This window comes from Aotus nancymaae, unplaced genomic scaffold (genome assembly GCF_030222135.1).
Source record: "Aotus nancymaae isolate 86718 unplaced genomic scaffold, 86718_ANA_hifiasm-v0.15.2.pri h1tg000021l, whole genome shotgun sequence".
Lineage (NCBI taxonomy): Eukaryota > Metazoa > Chordata > Mammalia > Primates > Aotidae > Aotus > Aotus nancymaae.
This window is the reverse complement of record NW_026988433.1, coordinates 19,267,615-19,294,157: the sequence shown is the minus strand read 5'-3', so window position 1 is coordinate 19,294,157 and position 26,543 is coordinate 19,267,615. Positions and strand designations below refer to the sequence as shown.

The window sequence follows — 26,543 nt, the reverse complement described above, 5'->3', positions numbered from 1 at the left end:
GGGGCTGTGACTTGAGCCTGTACTGTCCTCAGCTGCCCTTTCTCCTCCCAGAGCCTGAAGTGAAGGCAGGGAGGGGATGGAGGGGGAGGAGCTGCCACCTCCATAAATCACCAGAGGGCTGTTCTGGGCTTCAGAATGAGCAACCGTGGCTGGGCCTGGAGGTGCCAAGCTCAGGCCACCTGGGCACTGGGTGTTGAACTTCCTCAATGACACGCACTGCCCTGATTACCTGGGAGTCCACCTTCTATCCTAATAAAGGTGAAGAGCAAAACTGAGCCCACAGTGAAGTGTCAAAGGGCTCGCGGCCGGGGCCCAGCCCTGGTCGGACCCTCTATGTCCCAAGGGCTGAGTGAACTCGGCATCAACCTCTCGGTGCTGAAGAGAGGCTGTTGTGTGGAAACAGGGCTTCCAGGGAAGGGGCTCCAATGCCTTTGCTCTCTGCTCTCTGCTCTCGTTGAATGGGTAGGATCCCTTCCACCTCTGACAGCTATTCCTGAGCAGCAGTGAGCGTTTCCTGGAGTCGCACCCACTGGGCTTTAGCAGGCTCGCATCACGAGAGGCCCAATGTGTGGGTCAGGTAAGAGGCCCGGTGGCTGGTCAAATAAAAAGGGGAATACCCCCTTATTTCAGATCATCACCATCGTCACCACCAATGCCTTCCACCTCCTCATCACAGCCAATAGCCAGGACGCAGGGGTCAGGCCCTGTTCTAAGATTCTCACCCCATCCAAACCTCACAATGACTCTATGAAAAGCCCTATGACTATTTTACGAGGGGGGACACTGAGGCACACAGAAAGGATGTCACTTGCCCAAGGTCACATGGGAGATTCAGGGCAGCCCTGGGGTTCAAACTCAGGCTGTTTGGGTTTGAAGTTTGTGCTATAACAACCTCTCACGCTGGTCTTTGTAAGAGACATTTCTTAGGAGCAGGGAGTGAATCCCTCATTTCTCCCCTAAGCACAGCTTCCTATAGGAACTTTGCTATAAGACGGATGACAACACATTTACACCATCACCACCCAGTCCCCTTGGACACCCAGAGCTCAGTGGAATGCAGTGGAAAAGACGCTGCCCTGCACTCCCTTCTGTCCACAGAGCATCAAATGCGTGCACGAATCCACGGACCAAGGGTGGCTCTGAAGGGACCTGGGCTGGTGGCAACGAGAAGGAAACAGTGTTCTGGTATTGAGTGCTCACCACATGCCAGGACCCAGTCAGTGTCTCCGATGCATCACCTGCCCTAACCCTGGGGGGCGAGGCATGGCCATCATTCCCGTTTCGCAGATGAGAAAGCTGTGGCACAGGGAAGGCCGGCGGGGGTGAGCTGCCATGCGTGGTATTCTGAAAGGCAGCCCTCTAGTGCGGCCCTGAGCCAACACAGGGCCCCACGTGCCTGCCCCGCTGTGAGGGTGAGGGCCATGACCTGCTGCACGCAAGGTGTGTCCCCTGCTGTCCCTGACGAGAGGCAAGGGAAAGGCTGCCAGCCAGGAGGAGAGAGGAGCAGATGTCCGGACAAACACAGCCATGTGTCAACAAAACAGGCACTTGAGCTCAAGACTCAGAGACAAAGGTGGCTGGCGAGGCTCTCCGAGGGTCCCTGTGCGCCTTCTCTGCCTGTGCATGTTCCCAGGGCCCACAAAGGCTGCAGCTGTGTCCCAAAGCTGCCACCTTTGGCTCTGCGTAGCTGACCCACCCCTGGGCCTCTTGTGATGCCAGCCTGCTAAAGCCCATGGCTGTGACTCCAGGAAATGCTCACTGTTCTTCCAAGGAACAGCTCATCAGAGGTAGGGGGGATCCCAGCCAAGAATGAGACCTCCCTGTCACTTTATTTTACCCTTGAGGAACAGTGAGGCTGAGAGAGGGGACAGGCCACCTGCGGGCAGAGCTCACAGAGGGCAGCCCACTGTGACAGCTCTGCCGCCACGTTCCTTCCGGATTCTGACCTGGAGCTTGGTGCTTCGAAGGCAGTGGCTTTGGGTACAGCCGGGGCCTTGTTCACAGAGCCTCTGCCCCACATATGCGGCTGGGCCCAGCACCCACTGCGGGAGCAAAGCCTGGCTGTGCTGCACTGAGCCAATTTGGAGATGTTGCCTTGCTTCAAAAATAAAAGGTTCTCTAGGAGCCTGGAGGGATCCTGGTACACGCCTGCACGCAGCTGCCCCTGCCTGGGCTGCCCACACAGATAACCGGCACAAAACAGAACCCTTGGCCACGAGCGGAAAAAAGGAAGGGAAAGACGCATTCCGAGGCTGCTTCTCAGGTGCCTCTCGCTCTCCATTCCCAGCACTCCGTCCTCTCCGCACTGTTCTGCGCACCATTTCCCATGCTGCCTACCCACGGGGCCACCTGAACTGAGGAATTTTCTTGATGACTTGGAGAAGCCTGGGACACCCATTTGCTTCCCATCCCCAGTTTATGTCCCAGGCTCCTGCATATGTGAAATGGGGAGCAGGAAGGGGACATAGAAACTGCCCCTTCCTCCAGATACAAGACCCCTAGGATCTTCTCCAAGGATGATGTACACATTAAGCAAAATCAAAGGCAAAATTAGAACCCCTGCATGGGGAGGGGACTCCGTGTGTGTCAGAGGCCTGGCTGCCTCTCCTACAAAGGGTCCCAGACAGGTGGGGAAGGGAGCCACAGTCTCACCTTCGCATCCTGCTTGGTGAGGAAGTCCACAAAGCCGAAGCCTCTGTGTGTGCCTGTCCCGGTCATCTTCTTCGGCAGGCGGACCGTCTTCAACTCCCCAAAGGTGCTAGAAACAAAAGGCAAGACATGGGGGTTTAAGAATAGAGGCCTGCAAGGGAGGTGGGGGAGGCAGGACTGATTCTCACACGTGAATCCCTTTGAGTTATAAAAGACAAGTGCTGGCAGGCACATACAGACACACATACGTGTCAGCTCCAGGGCATGAGCGGCCTTCTCCTCCCATGCCCAGGCCATCAGGCAAGGCAGGGAGGGAACAATCGGGCTGGAGATGCAATTGGAGAATTTTCATGTTGGAGAATGTTCCTCTGCAACAGCTAGAGAGACTCTGCCCCCCAGTAAGCCCCACTTCCCTGTGGGGTAACTTAGCACTGGGGAGGACCGTGCTTAGTACACAAGCAGGCGGGCTGGCGGGGGCGGGGGCCTGGACAGGGCAATGGGTCTGCCCATGTGTGCGAGCTGGGGCTCTGGACATGGGATCAGCAGGGTCTCCGGATCTTTCCAAACCGCCTTTATGTCTGAGCTGAGCACATGGTGACCCTGGGTTGAGTGAATGGGATGGGGACCCTTCTCTCGGACCTGAAACCTAGGACATTTGTTTCTTCAGTGCTCAAATGACACGCAGCTACTCCGTCTAAACCCTGCTTCCCCTCCCTCTGAGCTTTCATTTTGATATCTTCTAAGCCAAAGTCAGGCAAAGCTCTGGAGAAGAAAATGGCTTGGCTCCTCCTGACAGGGATCAAACAGGTAACCATGGACTTGGACCACTCCCCGCTAACCCCCAGCCCCGGCTCCCTCCTTTCCTCTCCTCCAGGGTAAACCTTTGAGAAATTCTAGGACAAAGGGATAGGGCTTTCTCTAGGCCTCCCTTGCCTCCCTGTCTCGCTTCCCACCCCCCAATCCCTTCCTAATGTCCATTTATCAAATATATACGCACAAATTGCTGCCGATAAATATTTAATGTGCACGGCATCTGAAGAGAAGTATTATTTTATTTGAAAATCTACACACATTTGCGGCTGACTGGGCACACACACATATACACGACGGTCTAGGATGCTTCGGGGCCAAAGACCGATTGGGTAAAAAACACAGTAAAGGCCGTAAGCTCTTGTGAAATGATATAAGCTAAATCCGAGGCGTTAACCCACAGCCCTGCCAGCATGACCAGGCATCTGCCAGCCCAATTTCTGAAAGCAGGACGGTGTGTAAATGCAGCATTATGAATCCTCAAAATGAATCTGCACGTCTCCTCGGAGCTCTCCCCAGCAGCACCGCTCCCCCCTCCTGGTGCCTCCTCTGCACGGGCAACCAGAAACGGCAGAGAGGCACTGGTGACAAGGCCAGCCTCCCGGGGAGGGGAAGGAGCCAGGAACGTGGGGATTGGAGCCCGGTCAGGCTTCCCTGCTGGAGGGGGGCCTGGCTGGGGACCAGCGGCTGGGCACCAGCGGCTGGGCAGGTGGGGACAAGGTGAGGCTGGAGAGCTGAGAGGACTCAAGCCCGCAAACCCTGCTTCATTCTGCCACCTAAAGGCAGCTGCATCCCATGACAGACACTGCTGCTCTTCCCTCCACCAAAGCCCTTATGCCCTGCTGGCTTTGAACAGGGAGGGCAGGGCATGGACAAATTTTCTTTTAAGCTCCTTCAGAGAAATGGTTCTTTAGGTACAAGTCTTCAGAGGGCACTGAGACCGCAGGGATGGCACATCCGGTGGCTATGGGGCTGCAGCCTGAGAGCATTCAGAGTTGGTATGAGGCAACTGATGGGCACAGGGAGGACCGGGCTGGGTGCTTTCTCAACATGGGCACAGACAGCCACTGGGTGTGCTGGTCCCTCTGTCCCTGCCCTGGCCTCCCCTAACTGCACTAGCCCTGAGATGTCTTTCCCACCCCCACGAGGCTGGGTGACTGCCCCCATCCACAGTGTCACTGCTCACTGTGCTCCCCAACCAGGGCCGTGTGGGGTACATGCCTGTTTACTTCTCTGCCTTCCATGGCCGGGGCTAGGGCTCTGCTCTGCAAGAGTCCAGGCCCCATCTATCTTGCTCATCACTGGACCTGTGGCAGTGAGCCTACCGTCTGGCTCAGGGCAGAAACCTGAAGGTGTTTTTGGAACAAATGAAGAAGCAAATGGTAGCCCTGGAAGGCAGACGTTACCTTGGGTAAATTACACCTACCCTCAGAGGGCGGTGATGAGGGTGAAATGAAATCCACAGCACAAACGTGAACTATCTTAGCTTATCATCCCCATGTTACAGATGAAGAGACTGAGGCTCTGGGAGCCAGTGGTCCTTGCTCACAGGCAGCCGGGTTAGAATGCAGATCCCGGCATGCCTGCTGTTACGCCTGAGCTCTCTTTCTGCTGCATAATGACTCAACCCCCTTGCATCAGCTGGAAGGGGACTGGCCACTGGCAAGAGCTGGGGCCTCTTTCTTCCCGAGTCTTGGCCAGGTCTGGGATAAAGCAGGAAGGCCCCCGTGGGGTGGCTGGGAATGCCATGTGTGGACTCCTGGGGGTCTGGTGACTTCTCTAAGACCACCAGGCAAGGGGAGGTAGATTTAGTCCCACAGTTCCGTCTGCTCACACTGTGTGCAAGCCCTCTACTTCTGCCCACCAGGGCTATAATTTCCTATCCCTTGATGGTCTTCAAGGACCTCTGCCCAGATTTCTTAGCTCTGTCTAATTTCTGGTAAGCCAGACTCGTGTGTGTGTGTGTGTGTGTGTGTGTGTGTGTGTGTATAGGAGAGAAAGGGTTTTCTGATAAGCCAGATTCTGTGTGTGTGTGTGTGTGTGTGTGTGTGCGTGTGTGTGTGTGTAGGAGAGAAGGGGTAGGGGAGAGACAGGGAGAGACACTGTGGAGGTTAATTCCTCCCTCTCTGCAGCACATCGCAAGCTCGCAAGCTGTGGATGCTCTGTGCATGGTAAGCAGCTAAGGGTCTGGAGAAAGGCGAGAAAAATAATTAAAAGGTAGAGAAAAATGCCGTTGAGGAGAGGCTGCAGGAGCCATGCTTTCGTGGCCTGCAGAAGTGGCATTTGAGAGCATAGTGGGGAAAGCTGGGACAGAAGGGCACCCTGGATCTACCAGGGATCATGGGCAGGGATCAGGGAGCTGGGGATCCCGTCCCAGGTGGCTGAAGGGCCTTGGGGGGTCACAGCTATGGTCGGGGGTTTCCAGGCAGACATCAGCACGACAAATGAAATGCCGCCTATGAAGACTCTAGAAGCTTCAGAAATCCTGTTGTTCTTCAGGGAGTCAGAGAAATGGCTATGGTGAGCAGGTTTCTTCCTTCCTTCTAAGAACAGGACAAGAGAGAACTGGGCCTTAAAGAGAAACTGGAAGATTAGGGTTAGATCTTAGAAGGAACTTCCTGATGTCTGTGGACACTTCCTGAAACTCACGGCTGAGGTATCAAGACATCATCATTGCTGCCAGCACCTCTGCTACCAATGAGTGCCTGGAATGTGCGAAGTCTTTTAAATACATCATCTCCGTGCCTCTGTTTTACTGATGGGAAAACCAAGAGCTAGAGAAGAAAGGTGACTTGCCCATGTCCCATGGCCCCAAGAACTCAAACTCCAGGCGAGATCTTTCTCACCCGGGCTGCCTCTCCCAGCCTAAGAACAAAGTTGGACAGTGAGTGTCTTGGTCACTTGTATAACGGTGTGGGATCATATAAGGCCAATACTAATGATCTCAGAGAGCTATCGAAAGAGAATTAAGAAGAAAAAAAAAGGTTGGGGGAGAAGAAATCGATGAAGTACCTTTAGCTCCTTGGAGATAAGCGATATATAAATACCAGCCATTATTAAGGTTCTTATCTGACAGCGAGGTCTACGGAGCCGTTTCTAAGAGCAGCTTTTGAAGGAAGTTGAGCATGAACCTTTGTCTTCTGGGAGCTTAGGCCACTGTGGGGGTGAAGCTAGGCAGGGCCACCAGGGATGGGGAAGGAAGAAGAACATGGGGCACCCAGGAACTCCTCCCTGAGCCCAGCTCTGCCGCTGGGGAAGGAGACGCACACCACGCTCCCCACTGTGCAGATAATAGAAACCACAAAGTAGCAATTACTGTATCAGAAGCTGTGAATAAAGAGGACATACCGGGCTTTTAAACACAGCCCTCCTCCCCTCCCCCACCACGCTCACACTTCGGTAACAAACTCACACCTCACTTTTCCAATTATTTCATTCACCCTGGGTTCACCAATTACTCCCCCAGCTTGCAGCCCCACCCCCTCTGCCGTGCCAGGAGCATGACTGGTGGTGGGTTTGCGGGTTTTCCATAACTGGAGTTTGTTGGCACTTTTCTAATTTCTTTAGAGGTGTGTGGGGGTGTGGGGGGAGGAGGTGGGATGGGGCGCCGAGGTGTTGCGTGAGGCAAGCCAATTATGCCCAGCCCTCATAAACAAGTCAGGGGATGTAAATCGTGTTTGCACACAGGCCTGAAGGCAGACACAACACGCGCGCGTGCGTGTGTGTGTGTGTCTGTGTGTGTGGTCAGTGTGTGGGTGGGTGGGGATTTCCTCCCTCCGTGCAAACTGCGTGCCCCTGACTGGTCTTGCCCCAGCCTGGCCAGCAGCTGCTATGGAAAAGGGAAGAATCATCTTGGGTCTCTCTCTCCCTCCCTGATGGAAGCGATAGGCTCAGGGGGGAAGAAAGAGGAAGGAGGAAGCAGAGGAAGCGAGAACTCTCCAGAGACGTGGAGCTGGACAGTTTTGCAGCTGTGCTGGTACCTGGAGCCTGGGGAGGCTGGGAGGCCGGCTTAACCCCACAGCCCGCATGCTGGCTGCCACTCTGCTCCCAGGACATAAGTCCTCCTCACTATCTGGATCTGCTAGAAGCACCAGAATTCCAGCAGAAATGCTGAGTCATGTGGGGGAGTTTGTTGGCATAACTTCTCCCTACTTGTGCGCAAGGCATTGTTGAGGAAAAAAAGCCTGCCGCCACCCAAGAGATCCAGAGTCAGAACAATGGTGTGATCTGAACAAGATGAAGGGGCGGTTTCATGATAAGAAAAAACTGTACGCTTCTTCTGCTCCTTCTAGAGGTAAGAAAAAGTGGCTAAATCTCTTGGCATTAAGCCTGTCGAATATGCCACCCCCACCAATTTTCTAACACATGACACACGTACACGCACATCTGTCCATTCACTGGGTACGTCTTCTGCACTTATGTGCCCTGCAGCATGTTAGCCCCTGATGGACATGAACTCACAAGGCCCCTGTGAGCTGAGCAATGGCATTTCCATTTCCTAGATGGAGAAAACTGAGGCTCAAAGAAGTAACATGATCTCTCCAAGGTCTTGGTGAGTCCTTACCTACTACCGGGGGTGAAGGGACTTGTTCAAGCTTCCATTGGCAGCATCAGGCTGAGCTGGGCTCAAAGTGCATGGTGTTTCCCACAGGTCTACACTTTGCTAAGAGCTCACACGACTGGTTCATCTGTCCACAAGTAGCGAAAGATGATACAGAGTGCAGGGAGGGAGTCACCAGAAGGTCAGGCATTCACCTTGTTCTCAGGGGGCCCTCACCTGACTGGGGGCAGCTGCATGGGAAGTCTCTTAGCTGGGAGGCAGCCAGTGAGATCCCCTCTTCCTCAGATGCACAAGAAGACTCTGGGATAAAGCCACTTATCTCCACTGATAAAGGTCTAGAGCTGAGGATGCCTTATCTTTGCTAACTTCTACCCCTGGCCCCATCCTTAAGAAGGCTCCCACCAGTGAACTTATGGATCCATGGAACAGCTCCCACTGGGCAACAAATATGGTAAGTTGGCAGCTGCCTTGCACTGTGTCCTGTCTCACATTCCCCTTTCCTTAAGGAGTTCCCATGTGGCCAAATCCCCAGTTGTGGCAAGGTGGAGAAATACACCAACTGCACAGCTAGGGACAAATCTATCCCTTCATCTATAATGGGCAATTTCTGTAGTGGAGGGAGGCTTAGGAACAGTAACCATCATCTAGAATTCTCACTTTTTCTGAGATATAGACAAACTAAAGCCTTTGGTGATGGGTGGTCTCAAGCCTGCCCCATTCAACTCTCTAAAGAGGCCAATCCAATCAATCTGGTAGATTTCAATGGGTACTAGTGCCCCGAGTTTCACAAGTATGTGCCAGTCATCACCACTCCCACAGTGGGTTTCAATGGCTACTACTGTCCCAAATTTGATGAATATGTGTTAGTCATCACCATTCTTACTGTAGGTTTAAATGGCTACTACTGCCTTGAGTTTTATGTGTATGTGCCAGTCATCACCTCTTCCAAATTGTTCAACTCTCTAGTGGTTTTTGGATCCTTAGAATAATTTCTGAGCTCCTAACTTGGGACCCAAGGCTGTGCCTGATCAGATTTACTTTTCTTGCTCTCCAGTCTTACCTCATGCCCTGAACCCCCTCATTTACTATGAAGAATCTGCACTGGCTTTCCCCATTCCCTGAACCCACCAAATGTATGCTCACCTCAGGGCCTTCGCACTTGCTTTCTGCATCACCTGGAACCCTGCTTACCTAGATGTTTTCACAATTGATTCTTTCTTGCCATTCAATTCTCAGCTTAAATGCCACCTCCTCAAAGAGGTCTTCTATGACCATTCTATCTAACGTTGCCTCCTTTGCACACCAGCCCCCGCCTGTCACATCTGAGCACTGTCTGAAATGGCTTCTGTACTTATCTTTCCCCTCCTTTTGCTAGAGACTGAAAGTGCACTCCAAGATGTCAGGGCTCCTATACTCTGCTGTGTCTACAGAACCTGAGACTGTGTCTAGCACTCATTCCATCCATTCATTTAATCAGGGATTCATCAGTTGTCCTCTCCCTGAGTGTCAGGTCCCTATACTTCACATGCATTGCTCATGTAATTGATATGCTCTTGTGGAAGCACAGTCACATTTGGGGGCAACACATTCAGTCTTTCTGTCCCACAGGAGGATGTTCTTTTATGTAGCACAACCATATGCTATTACAAGGAGCGTTTGGTCCTCAGGAATCAACACTCTTTCCAAAGTATCCATGTTTACTCCTTCCAGGCAATGAATAATCACAAGAAAAAAAAAAGGGGGGGACAACTAGATCATTTATCAAGGGAATACTGTCTGGACGATGATGTTCAAATTGTGTGCTGCTTGGTGGGAAAGAGAAGACACTGGCCCCGCAACGGGCAACCCTGGCCAAGGTGCAGACACAAACAACGAGTCTCAGCAGGGTTTGCCCTGCATTGAGATGCTTTCTCCCCTGCAGAAGGTTACGCTGATGAGTGTGTAAAAAGTGCAGGGTGAAGCCTCCTCTGACAAGGGGCAATGGCTTTGGAAGCCATTTAACAGAGGCATATTTAGGGGTGGCGTTTCTTCCTCTTCTGTTCTTGCTCTCTCTTTTAGAGAGTGCCTTTTAGACTGAACTTCTCCAGTTACTCACTGCTCATCATGGTGAGAGCCAGGTGTAGAAAGGTTACCTTATCACCATCAACATGATATTTCCTTTTATTTCTGCCTCCTGGAGGCTGAAAAATGGCCTAGTTTCCAAGAAAGTGAAAAGAGAGGTGTGGAGGATGGCGTTTAGCTTTTCTCAATAGCCTTTCACTGGGGTCCTTTCCAGGCAAGCGTGACCCTCTCGTTTTCTAGATGAGAAGTCCCAGAGATGAGCACTTAAATGGTTATTTCTGAATCAGAGTCGGGGCCTGCGTTTCAGATGGAACCCATGGACTCTCCTGAGAGGCTCTGGATGAGGGGGGGTTTGACACTGGAAGAAGTAGGCTCATGGCCTGGCTCTGCCCCTCCCAGCTGGGTGAACCTGGTAAAATCATTTCCAGCCTGGACTGATCCCTGGACTGGTAGCATCAGTATCACCTGGGAGCTTGTCAGAAATGCAAAGTCTGCCCCGCTCTTGTCTTTCTGGATCAGAAGCTCTGGGGCTGTACCAAGCCCTCTGGGTGAGTGTGGGCCTGCTCAGGGTTGAGACCCACTGCCCCATGGGAAGGGGCAGGGGCCACTCAGCCCCAATCTAGACGGCCAGGTGGACATCTGGGTCCAGGACTAGCAGATCTTCCCCTTCTTCCAAAGAAGCCAGTGATCCAGATTCTTTTAAGAAGTGAGATTTTTAAATATCGGTAACAAGGTCAAGACACCGTGTTGCCAAAAACAACAGAGGCAGTCTGTGGGCCGCCTCCATTTGAGCTCCATTCTGATCTTTTTATTTCAAGACATCAGAAGGGCTGGTCTACTTCCCCAAATGAGGAATCCTCTTACCTCCTTATGACCTGGGGTCAGGTCTTAGGACAAATAGCAGGGCCTTTCTAACCTCTCCTTTGGCCCTTGCAGCCTACCAGCCCTTTCAGTTGTGTTCACGTCCTGTAGCCTCTGCAGGATTCTTGGGGACAGAGAGGGTCTTGCCACCGCAATTTGCTGCACAGCATCTACCTCAGATGTGAACACATTTGTGGCTGCACTTGCAATGAATGAATCACCCCTCACCAATCTCCAGCACTCAAACCAAAGTTTGCAGGTTGGCAGGAATTTTCATGGGACTCATCATTCAGATACTATGGATCCTGCAATCACCAGGCAAGTATCTCCCAAGCATATCCTGTGTGCAGGCACCAGGCTCTGGGCTGGGAAAGAATAGTGGACCTGATGTGCTCTGGCCTCCATGGGGCAATGATTTTAAGCCGGTGGTTTTCAATCCCCTCCAACCCAGGGTTGGTGCACACTCTCAGCAAATAGTTTTCAGCATGCATCCCCATCACATGTACACTTTAAAACTGATAAATGATATGTGCATGTGCTGCTACTTCATTGTCTATGCAGATCTTTAAATATTTAAAAATTGGGAAATTTAAGGCCTAGTACAGGGGCTCATGCCTGTAATCCCAACACTTTGGGAGGCCAAGGTGGATATTACTTGGGGTTAGAAGTACTAGACTACCCTGACCAATGTGGTGAAGCCCCGTTTCTACTAAAAATACAAAACAAAAATTAGTCAGGCATGGTGGCGCGCACCTGTAATCCCAGCTACTGGGGAGGCTGAGGCAGAATTGCTTGAACCTGGGAGATGAAGGTTGCAGTGAGCTGAGATTGCACCACTGCCCTCCAGCCTGGTAGACAGAGTGAGACTACATCTCAGAAAAACTAAATAAATAAATATTAGGAAAATTAGAAGGACGAAATAAAACTTATGTAGAAATGGACATTGTAATATTTTCCCTCCTGCTCTATCAGAGGCACTTTCTGTAGTCACCCCCTCTATTTGAGAGCATGCAACAGGCCCAGTAATGTGCTAAGAATAGTCCATGTATTGCTCTTATGAGTCCTCAGTGATCCTGTGAGGCAGCTGTCTGCCCATTTTACATACAGGAAAAATGAGGCTCATGCTGCTTAATGGATTTACCAAAATGTACAAAGCTATTAAATGGTGAGCCAGTTCTCACACTGAGGCCTGATGAAACCCCAAAGCTTAGGCTCGCCTCACCGGTTGCCTCACAGTAGACAGGGCAGATCTGTGCATGGAGTTTAGAAGCAATCGAAGGGGGAACACTGTCTGCCGAACCTGAACAGAGTCCTCGGGCAGAGAATTTCATAAAAACAGAGTTTTAAAAATCAGAGATAACGTTTAAAAACAGTGTTTCTTGAACTTGTCCTGAAAGATGCTAATAGGCATTCTGTGTGTAAAGGCTTCTGGGATTTGTTAAGTTTGGGAGACATCTTTTTAAACAGAGTTCAGCAAGTTTCTCTACTGCAGACCTTGTCAGTGCCTTTAAGATATTAGGTGCATGGAGGATTTATCTGGGAAAGGGAGGGAAAAGACATAGTATTTCTCAAACTCCCAAACAAGAAAAGCTATTAGCATCTCTCAGGACACTGATATTCCATTGAACACAGCTGGAAGGTACAATGTGGGAGAGGAGAAGGCAGTTATTTCAGAAGGGCTGAGCATATACATCAAGGCACATGGCCTTTGTCTTTAGCATTCTGGTGACACTTCTAATTCACCAGGGACTGTATACAGCAGGGAGCTTCTGCAGAAGCAGCCTACCTCTGACAGTGAGGGGCTGAGTCGCAGCATCACCAAAATTGGACCTAAGTGTGAAGCCAGACTTTGCTTCAGATCTCAGCCCCGCACTGCCACCACCTTTCTGAGGCTCAGTTTTGCCACCTATAGGATGGGAATAACCAACCCCCACCGCCTAACACAATGTTGTTGAATCCATGGTTCCTGGTTCCTGGCTTATATCAGGAACTGAATGAATGGAAGCTGTTGTGAGTAATACCTTTGTCGCCTTTGTCCATGAGAAGGATCTGTATTGGTGCCAAGCAGGTAACTCCTCCCTAAGCCCTTATGGTGTTTTGGGTCAAAGCGAGAAGGAGCTTGCGAAGCAAGTCGGACCCCTCCTAGTGAACGTCAGGAGTTCCCAGCAAAGAGCTGAGATGGCAAAGGGGCCAGATGTAATTTTGTGACTCGTGGATCTCTGAAAAAGCAGCAGATTCTCCTCTTATCCACGTCTTACTAGCTTTACAACATACTTGGAAGAAATTGTCCCCAAGGAGGCATCCCTCAGCCAGACCCAGGCACCCCTGCCATCCCTTGGGTGGAGCGAGCCCTTGGGACAGCTGTGCGTGCTCCTCCTCTCAGGAGAGGATGGAGGCACAATTTCCGGCCTGTGGTACCATGTTCTGGTCAGTTCCACCCCTCTGCCTGAGTGGGTTAGTGAAACACACAGCGGACGCTCTCCCACACCTTCTCCCCCTCTGGACTTCAGCTGCCTCAAGTACAGCTAATCCCATTACAAGAAAATAAAGTGGATAATTCAGGCTAATGAAATCGTTACTAGAATGTGGCCAGCCAGAGGTGGACATTCAGAACCAATTTAACAACCTTTGGTGTTGTTATCCTCAGTACAAGAAATGTTTGAAAAGAGGAAGGACAAAAATTAAAAAGAGAGAGAAAAAAAAAAAAACCCAGCCGCTTGTTTGTTAGCTTAAAAATGGTTCAAGAACTAATCAGCCACATATCTTGCCTTTTGCTATTATCTCCATTGGGCCTGATATCTCCACGGTAACTCCAGAAACTCCCAGAGGAGACAGAGAGAATCCAGGAAGTCACCAGCTGTGGTGAACAGTGTGCATAACTTGGCACCCTGTGCTTTGCCCATTTCTGCTGCTCTAAGAAAGGCCACTAAGGGGTGAACTCCTGGGCCCCAGGGCTGCTCCACGTCAACACCAAATCCAGAAACCTCTGGCACTGGACTTAACCAACCTGGGGTTGCTACGAAGACGCAGTTCCAGGATCCCGGAAGGCTGAGGGTGGAAACCAAGTTAGTGACGAGGCAGGAGGAGAAGATGGGGTGAGCTCCCTTGTAAAACAGAGCAGAGAGCTGGACCTACAGTTTCAGAGAGAGCAGGCAGTGGCGAGCAGGGAGACATACGTGTTACCCGCTCACACCCACTTCTGCTACTTGCCGCCTGCTCATGGCCACGCTTCCTGAATAGGCTGGATTCAGGGTGGCTGCTCAACTTCGCAGCACCTGCTATCTCCTCTCTGTGCCCACTCCTTCCCCTGTCCCGTCTCCTACACACACCGAAAGGGCCCTATCATTTGGTTTGGATCCATTTCAATGCTCAGAACCCTAATGTGGTCTGCAGAGCATGAGTCCAGATGGCCTCGGGCTGCCTTGCACCAGCCCTGCAGTGTGCTGCACTCCTGGCCTGTTTTAACTCCTCGAGCTAAGGCCGGAATCTTCCAATGACCTGGATCCTCCTACCTAGAGAATGAGGAGGGCAGGTGATGAGAATAAGGGGGCAATCAATGGAAAAGTAGAGCAACGAGATCTTACAAATACAGGGAGGACCTCGTAGGGTTGTACAGGGATCAAGGGGCACAGGTGGGTAGGTAGAACCAGTCCCTGTGAAATTAGAGGACTCTCCATTTATCGTCTCCACACTAACAGTGCCAAGCAGCAGGCCATAGTCACCAACATCAGCTTCTGCTTACTGCCCAAGAGGAAAACATCCCAGGGAGATTTGAGATTCACGACATAGGAGTTTGTGACTATTGGGGTGCTGACCTCTCTGAGAAACACAAGGTAACACACCTCAGCATCCAGACACATCTACATGGTTTCCCGAGGGCATCTCTATGACAGGGGCCCTCCAGTGGCAGGGGGAGCCCCCTGCATATGGTTCAGGGAACCAGATTCCTCTTGTGGGGCACAAATGGAAGATGAGCCAATGACACCACTTAGGGGACAGCACAGAGACTCAGGGACTAAGGAGCTTAGAGCAAAGCAAGTCACATCCTGTTAAGGCCACCTGACTACTACAGCCTGCACAAGGAGATGTTGTCACCCACTGATCAAGACTCCAGAGAAGCCAAAATAAAGAAAAGAGTCCCGGCAACCAAAATGACGCCTGAAACCCACATACTAAGCTTCTGCCCGTCACCTATGGGAAAGCCCTCGGCCCTGCCCTGTGGCCCACTGAAAGCCTATTTACTTTTACTTTACAAACAAACTTGTTTATTTAATCTTTCATCCCAGAGGAGTTGAAAAGGGCACTGGGATTAATAGTGGCAGGTTCCTAAAAGGCTTCAAGAAGTGACAATGGGCAACCACGGATTAGACTAGGGATAACACGCTTTTTCTATAAAGGGTCAGACAGTCAATAATTTTAGCTTTGCAACTCCTCCACTCTGTCCCTGTAGCGTGAAAGCAGCCCCTGATGATATGTAAATAAGTGGGTGTGGCTAGGTACCAATGAAACTTTATTTATAAAAACAGATGGGGGGGGATGTGAGCTTTAGCTTCTTGACCCCTTGATTACACAAAAAGTATCAAAACATGGTATTAAAACCACTGGAAAAGCACAGCAGCCTGGGCTATTTAGGACGGGGCAAACAGCGGACACACCTCAGCAGTCTGGCCGTGTCCCCCGACTGGCCTGGGCTCAGGATTCCTTGCACTGGTTAGAAATGGTCAACATTTTCAGAGGGCTGATACTTAAAGGCATAAGGTGGCAAAGCCACTTACTGGGAAACCCCTCATTCTTCAGTGATGGGAGAAATGACACGCTTTGTGCAGATGACGAGCTCAGTTGCGTGTGTCTGCACCGAGTGGGGAGTGCTGGGCCCCGGAGAGCCAAGAGCCAGGCATCTCACCATCACCCCGGAGACCTGCTTAGCACAGAGACAAACAGAGGAACCTATAAGCCCAGTCATCGCCCTGCTAAATGGCGACAGAGAACAGCATCATGGTGGAGGATGCCACCTTGAAGGCATTCTGACCCAGCCCGCCTGTCTGCACAAGACTAGCATTTGCTGTCTCCCTGCTTCATTTGTCTATGTTAAGGGACTTTACCTTCTACTGTGCATTTTTCCCCCTCTATTTGTTTACAGTTGGTCTTCCTTGCTGGACTACTGAATGGCCGGCACCCAGAACAGTTCCAGCGGTGCTGGCATGCAGTAGGTGCCCAATAAAAGTGTCTGTGGAGTCCTAATAGATGGAGTTATTAACGGATGCTTGTCTTTTCCTGGCTCTTCTGATTTCTGGTACCTCTCATGATCAGGCTTTTAATGCCTGAAACAGGAAACGGGGAGTGGGAGGAAGTGGTGCTTGCTGGGCACCTGCAGTGCCAAGCTGAATGCTCTTACCCGCACTGCTTCCCTTCAGGCCCAAAGTGGATCCACTGGGCAGCAGCCCTCCCGGGACACATGTGAGACCTTGAGGGGAGGTCTTATCTGAGGTCATGGGACTTGCACCTGTGTCTGTCTGACTGTGGATTTTGCTTTGTCACACTGGCCCCACTCTTGGCACAGTAACTGATTTCAGCCCTTCAACTCAGTCCTTCTGTTCTAGCTGGAGTCTGCCAGTCACTGAGAAATGATGGCAGAACTGGGAAAAAGAGGCTGAGAAGATGATGATGGATAGGAAGGGTAGCTTCTGAAGAGCTTGCACTCTAGAGGTTTCTGACAGCTGCCACGAGGAACACTCCAGAACCCCCATGACATCAGGAAGCCCAGTTCAGATGCTCCCCACCCTCTTGGCAAAAGGCCCAAGCATCCAAATGGCCCTACTCACAGTTGGGAAGAGGGAGAGGGCATGGTCACCGAGTCTTCCTGGGAGGTCTGAGACCAAGAGGTCACAGCCATGAGGGGACCACTTTTCCAGACCAGTGGGGTACAGATTGGGGTGTGTTTCAGGTAACTGAGTAGCTTCAACATCTGAGCTTCTCAAGAAAGCCAGGCCTACTGTCAACCAGGAGACAATAGCCAAGACGCCTCTGCAGAAGACGCAAGCAGCAAGCCACGGTGCGGGCCGTTACAGAAAGCGCTGGAGGCCTCCCAGGGACACGTCAGGGGACAGGAGCACGGGAGCCAGTGACTGATGCCGCAGAGCCTGCCAGCACTCATGGGGAGGAGAGCAACTCGCCCTGCTGGGACAAATATTATTTTTAAAAGTCTGGAAAAGAAAACAACAATATAACAACTGGAGCTCAGGATGACTGGTGAGTTTTCAGACGCAGGGAAGGGCTGAAATGAATCTGCGAGGTGGACCATTTGTTAAACCAACAAAGAACTCGATTCAATTACAAAAGTTTAGAATTGGATGGTCAGTCAGAAGCTGAGAGCATAAGAGGCCTAATCAGGTCCATGCGTCGCCTGGAGTCCAGGACCCAGAGGAAGGGACTCTGGAGGGCTGGGTCCTGGTGGTGACAGGAAAAGGCAGACCATGTGAGTCAGAGCACGCAGATGCGACAGCCCGAGTGGGGACTGCCCTGGGACCTCTTGGTGTACGTAAGTGGGAGACGCTTTGCTTGATAAGCAACCAGATTAGGACCAGATAGGATTTAGGGTGTAGCAAAACCCAGGGGCCTGAGGCAGAAGTGAAGAGAAAGCAGAGAAAAATCACCGGTCAGGAGGTCCCTTGCAACAGCCCCTGTTTATCTCACAAGCACATTAAAGACCACCATTTGCAAAGTTCTGTGCGGAGGCAAAAATCAATGACTGTGTCTCTGGCAACGCACAAAGCCCAGGATGTGCTCCATCTCCGGCTCCCTCTGCGCAGGCACAGGAGATGGGCCATTTGTGTGAATCTCGGCCGCACCTCCCCCATCCTCACCTCCTCCTCCTCCTCCGTTCCATTTGGAAGATGGGGAAGTGTGGCCACAGCTTTTCCTGAGGCACAGTGACGATTCCAGCAGGCCTGTGGTGACGTGTGCCTTGGGGTGGGCATGGGGTGGGGAATTATAGTTAGAGGAAAAATAATCAAAGGTTTTCACGCCCTCAGGGCAAGGTGGGAGATGATTAAAACCAGACTAGGATTCTCTGGATGGATTCAAGCCCCCACTAAACAGAAATTCTGTCTGGATCAGATGCTGTGTTTCCTATACCTGGGTGTGGGTACAGGAACTTCTGCTCCTGCAGCTCCTGCAACTGCAGGGCAGAGTCTGCAACCCATGCTGGGAGCAGCCCGCACCCACACAGGGGAGAAGGGAGGTCTAGAGGCATAGCTGGGAGGTGGGGGTCACGAGTGTGAGCCTGGGAGTCCAGCTGCCTCCAATGCTTATGAGCCTCTCTCCTCCACTCGGCCTCAGCTTGCCCATCTGGTAAATGCAGACAATGGTCTCCACACTCAACAGAGTTGTGTTAGGCTTAAAAGAGATAATAATAAATCCATGGCAAGGAACACAGAGCTGGGCCCAAATTGAGTATTCAAGAAGAAAAACGGGGCTGGGCGCAGGGGCTCACGCTTGTAATCCCAGCACTTTGGCAGGATGAGGTGGGCAGATCATTTGAGCTCAGGAGTTCGAGAGCGGCCTGGGCAACATGGTGAAACCCCGTCTGTACCAAAAATACAAAAATCAGTAATTTTTTTTAACCACCCATTGGGCGTGGTGGTGTGTGCCTGTGTTCCCAGATACTTGGGGGGCTGAGATGGGAGGAATGCTTGAGTCCAGGTCAAAGCTACAGTGAGATGAGATCATGCCACTGCACTACTGCCTAGGTGACAGTGAGACCCTGTCTCCAATAATAATAATGATAAAATTTTGTTTAAAAGATGGATAAATAAATGAACGAAGGACAAGGATGAACTTTGGGATTACATGTGGGGCAGTTTAAGAATAACCCTTCCTCCAAAGTGCTCTGACACCTGTGTCCTCTCCTGGTCCTTGGAGCTAGTGAAGGGCCAGGACTGGAATCCCACTTTACAGATGAGGAAAGGAAAGCTGCTTGCCCCTGCCTATGTGCAAAATGTAAAGCCCCAGAGATGGCACTTGGAGCCCAGAGACCAAAGCCCCATGACCCTAGCGGGCTGCCCCTGCAGCCGCAAGGATGCTGGGCCTGTCTCACTCTCCCCAACTCAAGACAGGGAAGCTTCCCTAGAGTCTGGAGGTAATTTTACTTGAAACAAGGTGTCCATCAGGGAGGGGCCCTTCTCTGATGTACCAGTGACATTTGGTGACCATGAACCACAAAGACCCACAGGTCAGAACTGTCCTGTCCCAGGAACTTTTATTGACAGTATATTGAGGGTGGGGCCAGTTACTGTAGAAGAACCATTACTTGCTTCCCAAGTATCTATGGCAGCCCCCACCCTTCCCAGTCTCTGCAGGGAGGTGGAGTTAGGGGGAGCCCTGTGGCCAGATCCCGCCTGTGAGGTGTGAGCAGAGGCCTGAGTGTGGTGCTGCAGCTCTCTCCTCTCCGGTCGTGGTGAAACCTGGGGGCCTGAGTGACGATGTGGAGCAGAGCCTCCTGAACGTGTCCATACGCTGTAGCTAAAGTAAACTACTAAGGTTTGAGGCTAAGTTGTTACTGCAACACATCTAGTCCATCCCAACTAAAACAGGCCTCAGAAAGGAAGCGCTGAAGGGAGGATCAGGACTGCTATGAGCAGGCAGCAACAAAGGCAGGAGAAATGCAAAGGGACAGAAGCTCTGAGAACTGCAGCCCCAGAATGAGAGCTCGTGTGGGCTGGTCTTCAGAATCCATGGTGGGCTTGGTTCTTCACTCAGCTCCAAATCACCTGCTATGTTCAGAACGCATGGGTGAGTAAGGCCCAGCTCCTGCTCTCCAATGTCCCTCAGCACTGGGACAGCAATTCCCATTTAAAATGATACCGAGGAAAAAGAAGGAAAAAAATGACTGGTTCTTTTAAACCAGGGCTCAATAAACCATGGCCTACTGACCAAATCTGGCCTACTAAATATTTTGGGTAAATACAATTTTATTAGAACACAGCTACGCTTAATCTCTTATGTCTCGTCTACGGCAGAGGTGAGGATCTGAGACAGAAACGGCACGGCCCATGAAACTAGGATATTTACTCTCTAGCCCTTTATAGAAACGTCAATGACCCTTGTTCTCAACATATCTCCTCCCCATCCAAACCCCACTCCATCCCAAGGCATCACACCACCACTGTATTCCCAGCTCAGGGCCCCGCTCTGCCACTATGTCCTCATCACGTCACCCTGAACACCAGGTGTCTTGACCTCCTTACTCCCTGAGTTATTTGTTTTCCTTAATCAGGCACTTACAGGGGGCACTTATTAGGAGCCGTGAGAAGATCAAGTCAATTGGTAATTAGGGAGGTTAGCACAAAGCCTCATTAGACCTCTCCACCTCTGCCTCCAATGTGTCGTTTACCTGAGGGGGGCCTTAATAACAGATAAGTTTCCAAAAAGACTGCAACTGCAGACAGCCGAACCTGGCATCGGCCATCATAGCCCCCAAGCCAGCTCTTTTCTGCAAGTGAGTGGGAGAAGGGATGAGCTACATTACCACCCTGCCCTGGGAGTGGTGAGACAGGGGCCAGAAGGAAGAGGGTGCACCTCTTCTCCCCGCCCCCCCCCCCCACACACACTCTCTCTCTCTCTCTCTCTCTCACTCAGCAAACTTCCCAATAGCATGGGGACGGAAGGAGAGCAGCCCAAGGTCACCTATGCGGAGGGACATTAGAAAACTGCTCCCTAAACAGGACCATAGCCAAGACATGCCACTGAGTGAAAAGAGGAAAAAGCCAAGTGCCAAAAAATGGGGGGAAAAAAAGGGTGAGGTTGGGGAAGGAGACGTACATATGTGTCTATGTGTGTGTGTGTCTGTTGCGTGTGCACACACGTGAGTGAGTGGCACACAGAGAATTAGTTCTGGAGTGACTGCAGGGGCTGCCCGTGGGAGGCAGGACTCAGAACTAGAATGCGTGTCCCATCCCCACCGTCTTGCAGTGTGGCTGCAGCTGCAGTGGATGGTTCTGTGAGCATCTGGCTTCCCCATCCCTGCCAGTGTTCTGCCCCTCCTGGCTACCTGTCCTGCCCTGGGAGTTTGCTCAATCCATGGGGAAGGAGAGTGAAAGCCTGGGGCAGTCCTCTGCGGGGTCCACAAGGGCACAGGACACCGGTGGGCAATTCTGGACCACATCTGTACATTTCTTGCATGTTACATTCATTGCAGTGGCTGCCATGACACACCTATGTATGGAGCTGTCCCTTCCCTGTCCTTCTTTCCCAGCATCCTGGGGTCATCTGTATCTAAGTCTTCTGGTTTGGAGAGAACAAATTAAGATAGACATTTAGCATTTTTCCATACTCTCTTCTGTAAAAGTGATCATACATACATTTTATATATATGGAGTTTTCTTTTTTTTAAAAAAAGAAAAACACTGGCCCCTTCCACCATGGCTGGATGACGGCTCGCCCATTCCTTCCTCCTGAGAGTTTAGTACATAGGAAACACTGTTCTGCCTTGATCCCCTTATCCATGATGCCCAGGAGAATCACTTGCTTCCCTTACTCCCTAGGCTGCCAGGGAGCTCTGGCTACATCCAGCATTCCATTGCAGGAACCTTCCTTAGCCTAAGCCTCCTGGCACAAATACCGCCCTCCTCCACCCAAGCTTGTACACAGCTCCATTTGCCCTTTGCCCAGATGCCCGATGGAGGGCAGGACTGTGAGTCCTGGTAGACAGGCGGGAGGGTGAGCAGAGACGGGCTGCGGCATTTCTTCCTGGTGCCCCCTGCTTAGAAGCCCTTCTCTGGCAGCAGCTCTGCCCTCCACAATGACAGCTCCCCAGGCAGCCCATCTCCTGTGCTCGGTGGTGGTTCTGACTCATTGTCTCCCCCAAGCCTGTCACTCTGGTCCCAGGGGTGGTGATGAGGGCCACCAGATAAAATGAAGAAGACCCACTTAAGTATAAATTCCAGAAAAAGAACAAAAAGGTATTGCATGTATGTCCGAATACTGTAAGGGACATACTTATACTCCCCTCCCCCCAAAAAGAAAACCAAAAAACAAAACCCACTTAATTAGAAAATTTTAGCCAAACTTCAAATTAAACGGGGAGTCCTGTCTTTTTACTTGCTATATCTGATAGCCCCTGAGGTGACAGATTCTGTTTGCCGTGGTTGGTCTCTGGGTATGCTGGGTGCATCCCCTACCCCTCACTGGTTCCTCATGGGTTCCATGATCCTACCCACATCTGTAAAGAGCCGTCCAGTAAGTACTGAACACAGCGACATGAATTCTGTTTCTCGCTGAGATCCTGACAGGTACGACAGCTCTTGTTCTGTGAGCCTTGTTGTAAACATTTTTCTGCATGAGGGTCATCTTTCAAGTGGCTTCAGAGTCTCAGGGGAAGCAGGGTGATGTCACAGCTGCTAACGGTGAGACTCCGGGCTAAAGCTCTACTTACTCAGGGCTGGGGCACCTGACACTCCCCCTGCCTTGGTCTCTGCAAGCTTCAGGTCAAAGACACCTTTCCAGGGAACCCTTCCCTGCCTAATGAACTACACTCCCAGGATCCCTCAACCCCATCCTCCCATAACAACCCTGCGCCGTGGGACCACTTCTGATGCCCCCTGATTTACTGTCCCATTTCCCCACCTGTACATCAGCTCGGTGACTGCAGGTCCTTACTGGTATTGGCCAATAACATATTCCCCGTGGCCCTATCATGTGCTCAATAATTCAAGAAATGAGTAAGTGAGGGCAAACATCAGGCAGGTAGAGAGAAAGAGGCACTCTCTGCCTTGCGTGCTTCCTGAAAACGCTGCTGTCATCAAATGTCCCTTAGTCTGCAAACGCCGGTGAGCTTCGGGCTGTGAACATCGGTACCCACATCGCATCCTGAACACCATCATCTCCTCAATTCGCTTCCTTACACGTGCAACGCTTGCCTCAACTGGGGCGCTGCTCTAACGGGGTCCGAGGAGGCAGGAGGGAGATCTGGAACGCGCGCTGTCTTGGATTCCCCACCCAGCCCCAATAATGACTTTTCTCAAGCAAGTTTCTCGGTAGCTGCAGCTGCAGAACCAGACAGGTACAGTTGCCATGATACGGCCATTGTGGTAATTTACCCTCAGAGCTCTGGCTCCCCTGGAATAATTTAACGATCTGTCATGGGAAGGGAGGAAGGAGGACAAGTGTCATGTGGCTTGGCGTCTCTACCTCCAAAAAATAATATAAGTTCCTGTAGTCAGAGGAGGCCCATGCCTGGGGAGTTGGAAGAGTGAGAACAGTTTCTACCAGGACCCAGGTGGGAATGGCTGACTTCTCTACTTTTGGGGGAGGAAACAAGTGAATTAGAAAAACGGCAGGGACATCAACACCAAACGGTGTCTTCCTCTGGCCACCGGTTACCTCCCTTTTGCATCCAGAGCCTGGCGTGTCTTTCTTTAAAGTGACAGCTTATGTTAATAAAAACCCTGGTCTGGCAGCCTCCCCTCCTTCTCTCAGGGGCCCACTGCATGGAAGATGAAACTATGGCCAGGACAGGAAGGCAAAACGCTGCCTTCTCTATCAGTCTGGAGGGTGAGTATGAACAACTGTCTGGCTCCCTTACTTCAGAGGAGGTCTCTTCCACAGGCTGGACAAAATCCTTCCTTCTAAAAACCACACGTGGCTTCCTTGCAACACCAATTCTTGGAAAGAACTGAGGCCTAGTACTGTCTCTTCTGGAGGCCCAGTTCTTCTGTGGGGTGGAAGCAAAGCCTTCCTGCAGAGACAACCCACATGCTCCCCACCCGCTGGGATGCACACACACCCTGAATGTCACTGACGGCCACTGACTGCTGCTGCTGGCCCCTCAGTGCAGCTGGGCCCTCTTATAACGGAGCTTCTGTCCCCAAATCCTCTAGGCCCCCACGGCCAGTCACAGAGTCCTGGTGGCCCCTGTTCTCTGCGAGCTCTGTCTCGGATCTGTCAGCTCGTGTGCTCTCCCCTCTAAGGGGAGCTGGGACAAGGAGACAGTGAAGGGCAGGTGTGCAGGGAAGACACGTGCTGGGGCCTCATGGCTTGGGGTGAAAAGAAAGAGAACCCCATTCCTCTTGCCCAGAACAAACACCAGGCGTCTTAAGGAGGGCATGGTTCTCTCTGTCTCAACCGGCCATTGGGAGTTGTCCCAAACCTGGCCTGTGGGGTCCAGTGGCCTTGAGCAAGTCACTGACACCCTGTGTGAAGTGGATGGAATGGCCTGGCCACCTCCGTGGGAGTTCAAGGCTCTGTAAACCTTAAGAGCATGATCCTAAATCACCAGAATTCTGTGTTCTAGCCAACTCTTCCTCCTCCAAGGTAAAGAACCAGCATATTTTATTTGAAAGGAGCTCTAGGCTAATAGTAAAAGGAATCTCAAGGCGAAGGACCGGCACAGCCTGCTCAGTATTGAAAAGAACCGGAGAAGGCCCTGGAGTGAGAGCTGGAGGCACATGGGGAGGGAGAAGACTGAGTTATGAGAAGCGGGGACCGTGCTGAGCCCAGGGATGGCTCCAAGGAGTGGCCTGGGGCACCTTACCCCTCTGGACTCCCGTTAGCCCCTCCCCAGCCACCCAAAATCCACATAAAAGCATGTGCTTCCTGGGCAAATGGAGCTCCCTGGCAGGTACCCCCAGATGCCCCACACCGTTGGAGGAATTCTGGAGCCACTAAGAGTCCAGAGATACAAGAGTTCAAGACCCAGCTCTGACGCTGAGTCTGTGAGCCCTGGGGGGCCACGTGTCAATACGAAAGCAGTCCTCTTTTTCCCAGCAGAGGCAGTTGGTGGCAACGTGAAGCCCTTGGGATGCCTTGAAAAAATGGCCAAGCCTAAACATTTTTGGCAAAAGGCAAAAGGAGAGAAAGAAAGAGAGACAGAGAGAGAAAGGTAAGGGGGAGGGGAAGGAGGGAGAAGAAACAGATAATTTTGAGGAATAGGGTATGCAAAAGGCAGGTCATCCCTCTAAAGAAAACTCCTGCCTAAAAATTTCAAGAAGTCACCTGTGGCTACCAGAGAGACAGTGACAGTGGGAAATGATGAACAGACTGATTGCAGGTGGTGGTCTGGACAACACAGGCCTGGGCTGGGGTAGCCAGTTCTGGCAGGAGAGCAAGCGAGGCTGCTGCCTAGTGCAGACAGAACCCCCTTGATGCCGCATGTGGGTCAGGGTGTCTGCTGGGATTAACTGGCTGAGCTATCAGTCAAGGAAGAGGGAAAATAAGGGGCTTATCAAATTTGAGAAAGAAACTATCCCTCTTGTAGTCCATCTTCTCTTTTCTTCTGGAAAATTCCAGCAGAACACTGCACACTAACAGGGCAGAGTAATGGACTCCAATTCTCAATCACAAAGACACCTATTATCTTTCCATAACCAGTGATTCCACAATAGTGCCTACAGATAATTTTCCCATTTTACAGATGAGGAAATCAGGCAGGTTAGGTAACCTGGCCAAGGCCATGAGACTGATCAGCATTGAGCTGGGATTTGGACCCAGGTCTGTCTGGTTTCTGAGTCTCTGCTCTTCCCCATGATGCCATCCTGCTGTATGGGGCTGTCGTGGGAACTCAATCGCCTATCTGCCAGCCCTGGATAACAGGAGGAGGTTTCTCACTGCCTGAGAAGAAGCTATAAATATGAAAAGGGGGAAGGAGAGAATGAATGCTGTAATATAACCCTGGCAGGAACTGGAAGTATCAGTGTGAACAGAAATAGTGATAGAGGTATATGCATCTGTGTGTATATTTTAAAATATATATGTTGGGCACAGTGGCTTATGCCTGTAATCTCTGTACTTTGGGAGGCTGAAGTGAGAGGACAGCTTGAACCCAGGAGTTCAAGACCAGCCTGGGCAACATAGGGATACTCCATCTCTTAAAAAAAAAAAAAAACCTAGCCGAGCATGGTGGTGCAAGCTTGTGGTCCCACCCAGGAGGCTGAGTGGGAGGACTGACTACTTGAGCCCAGGAGTTCGTGGCTGCAGTAATCCATTACAGCACCACTGCACTCCAGCCTAGGTGACAGAGCAAGATATTGGTCTAAAAAAAAAAGTACATACACACACACACAAACACACACACACGTATGTACTGTCTGCTAAGAGGGCCTGGTTCTCAATCGGGCAATTTTTCCCCTGTCCCCACCTCTAACCCTGCAGGACATCTGGCAATGTCTGGAGGCATTTTTAGTTGTCATATCTGGGTAAGGGGTGCTCCTGGCCTCTAGTGGGTAGAGGTCAGGGATGCTGCTGAACATCCCATAATGTACAGAACGGCCTCCCACCACAAAGAATTATTCAGCCTAAGATGTGGTGAGGTTGGGAAACTCTGTCCTAGAGGCATTGAGACCCTGTAGCAATGAGCACACCTGGCACCCAGGTCTTGGCTTCTAAATACCATCACCCACTACAGAGAACTAGGGCTCCCTGGAGAAATGACTGATTCTAGACTGGCACTGAGAAAGTACAAGATGAATCTGAAGTATCTTCTTGGGAAAAGCTTAAGAAAGAATAACTTAAGGGCACTAAAAAAAATAATGAGGGCACATCAAAAGGACACAATTTATCTTGAAGGGGCTCCCACTGGTCAAATTGGGGACAATTTCCGTAACAAAAT

General features: G+C 51.3%; 1 protein-coding gene across 1 annotated transcript in view; it reads right to left on the bottom strand.

Moving 5' to 3' along the window:
• Positions 1-26,543, bottom strand: part of RBM19 (RNA binding motif protein 19) — a 141,106-nt gene that overhangs the window by 34,728 nt on the left and 79,835 nt on the right. The window contains exon 22 of the mRNA XM_012469014.2: positions 2,653-2,758. Coding sequence (XP_012324437.2) covers positions 2,653-2,758 — 106 coding nt within the window. The remainder of the gene's footprint in view (positions 1-2,652; positions 2,759-26,543) is intronic.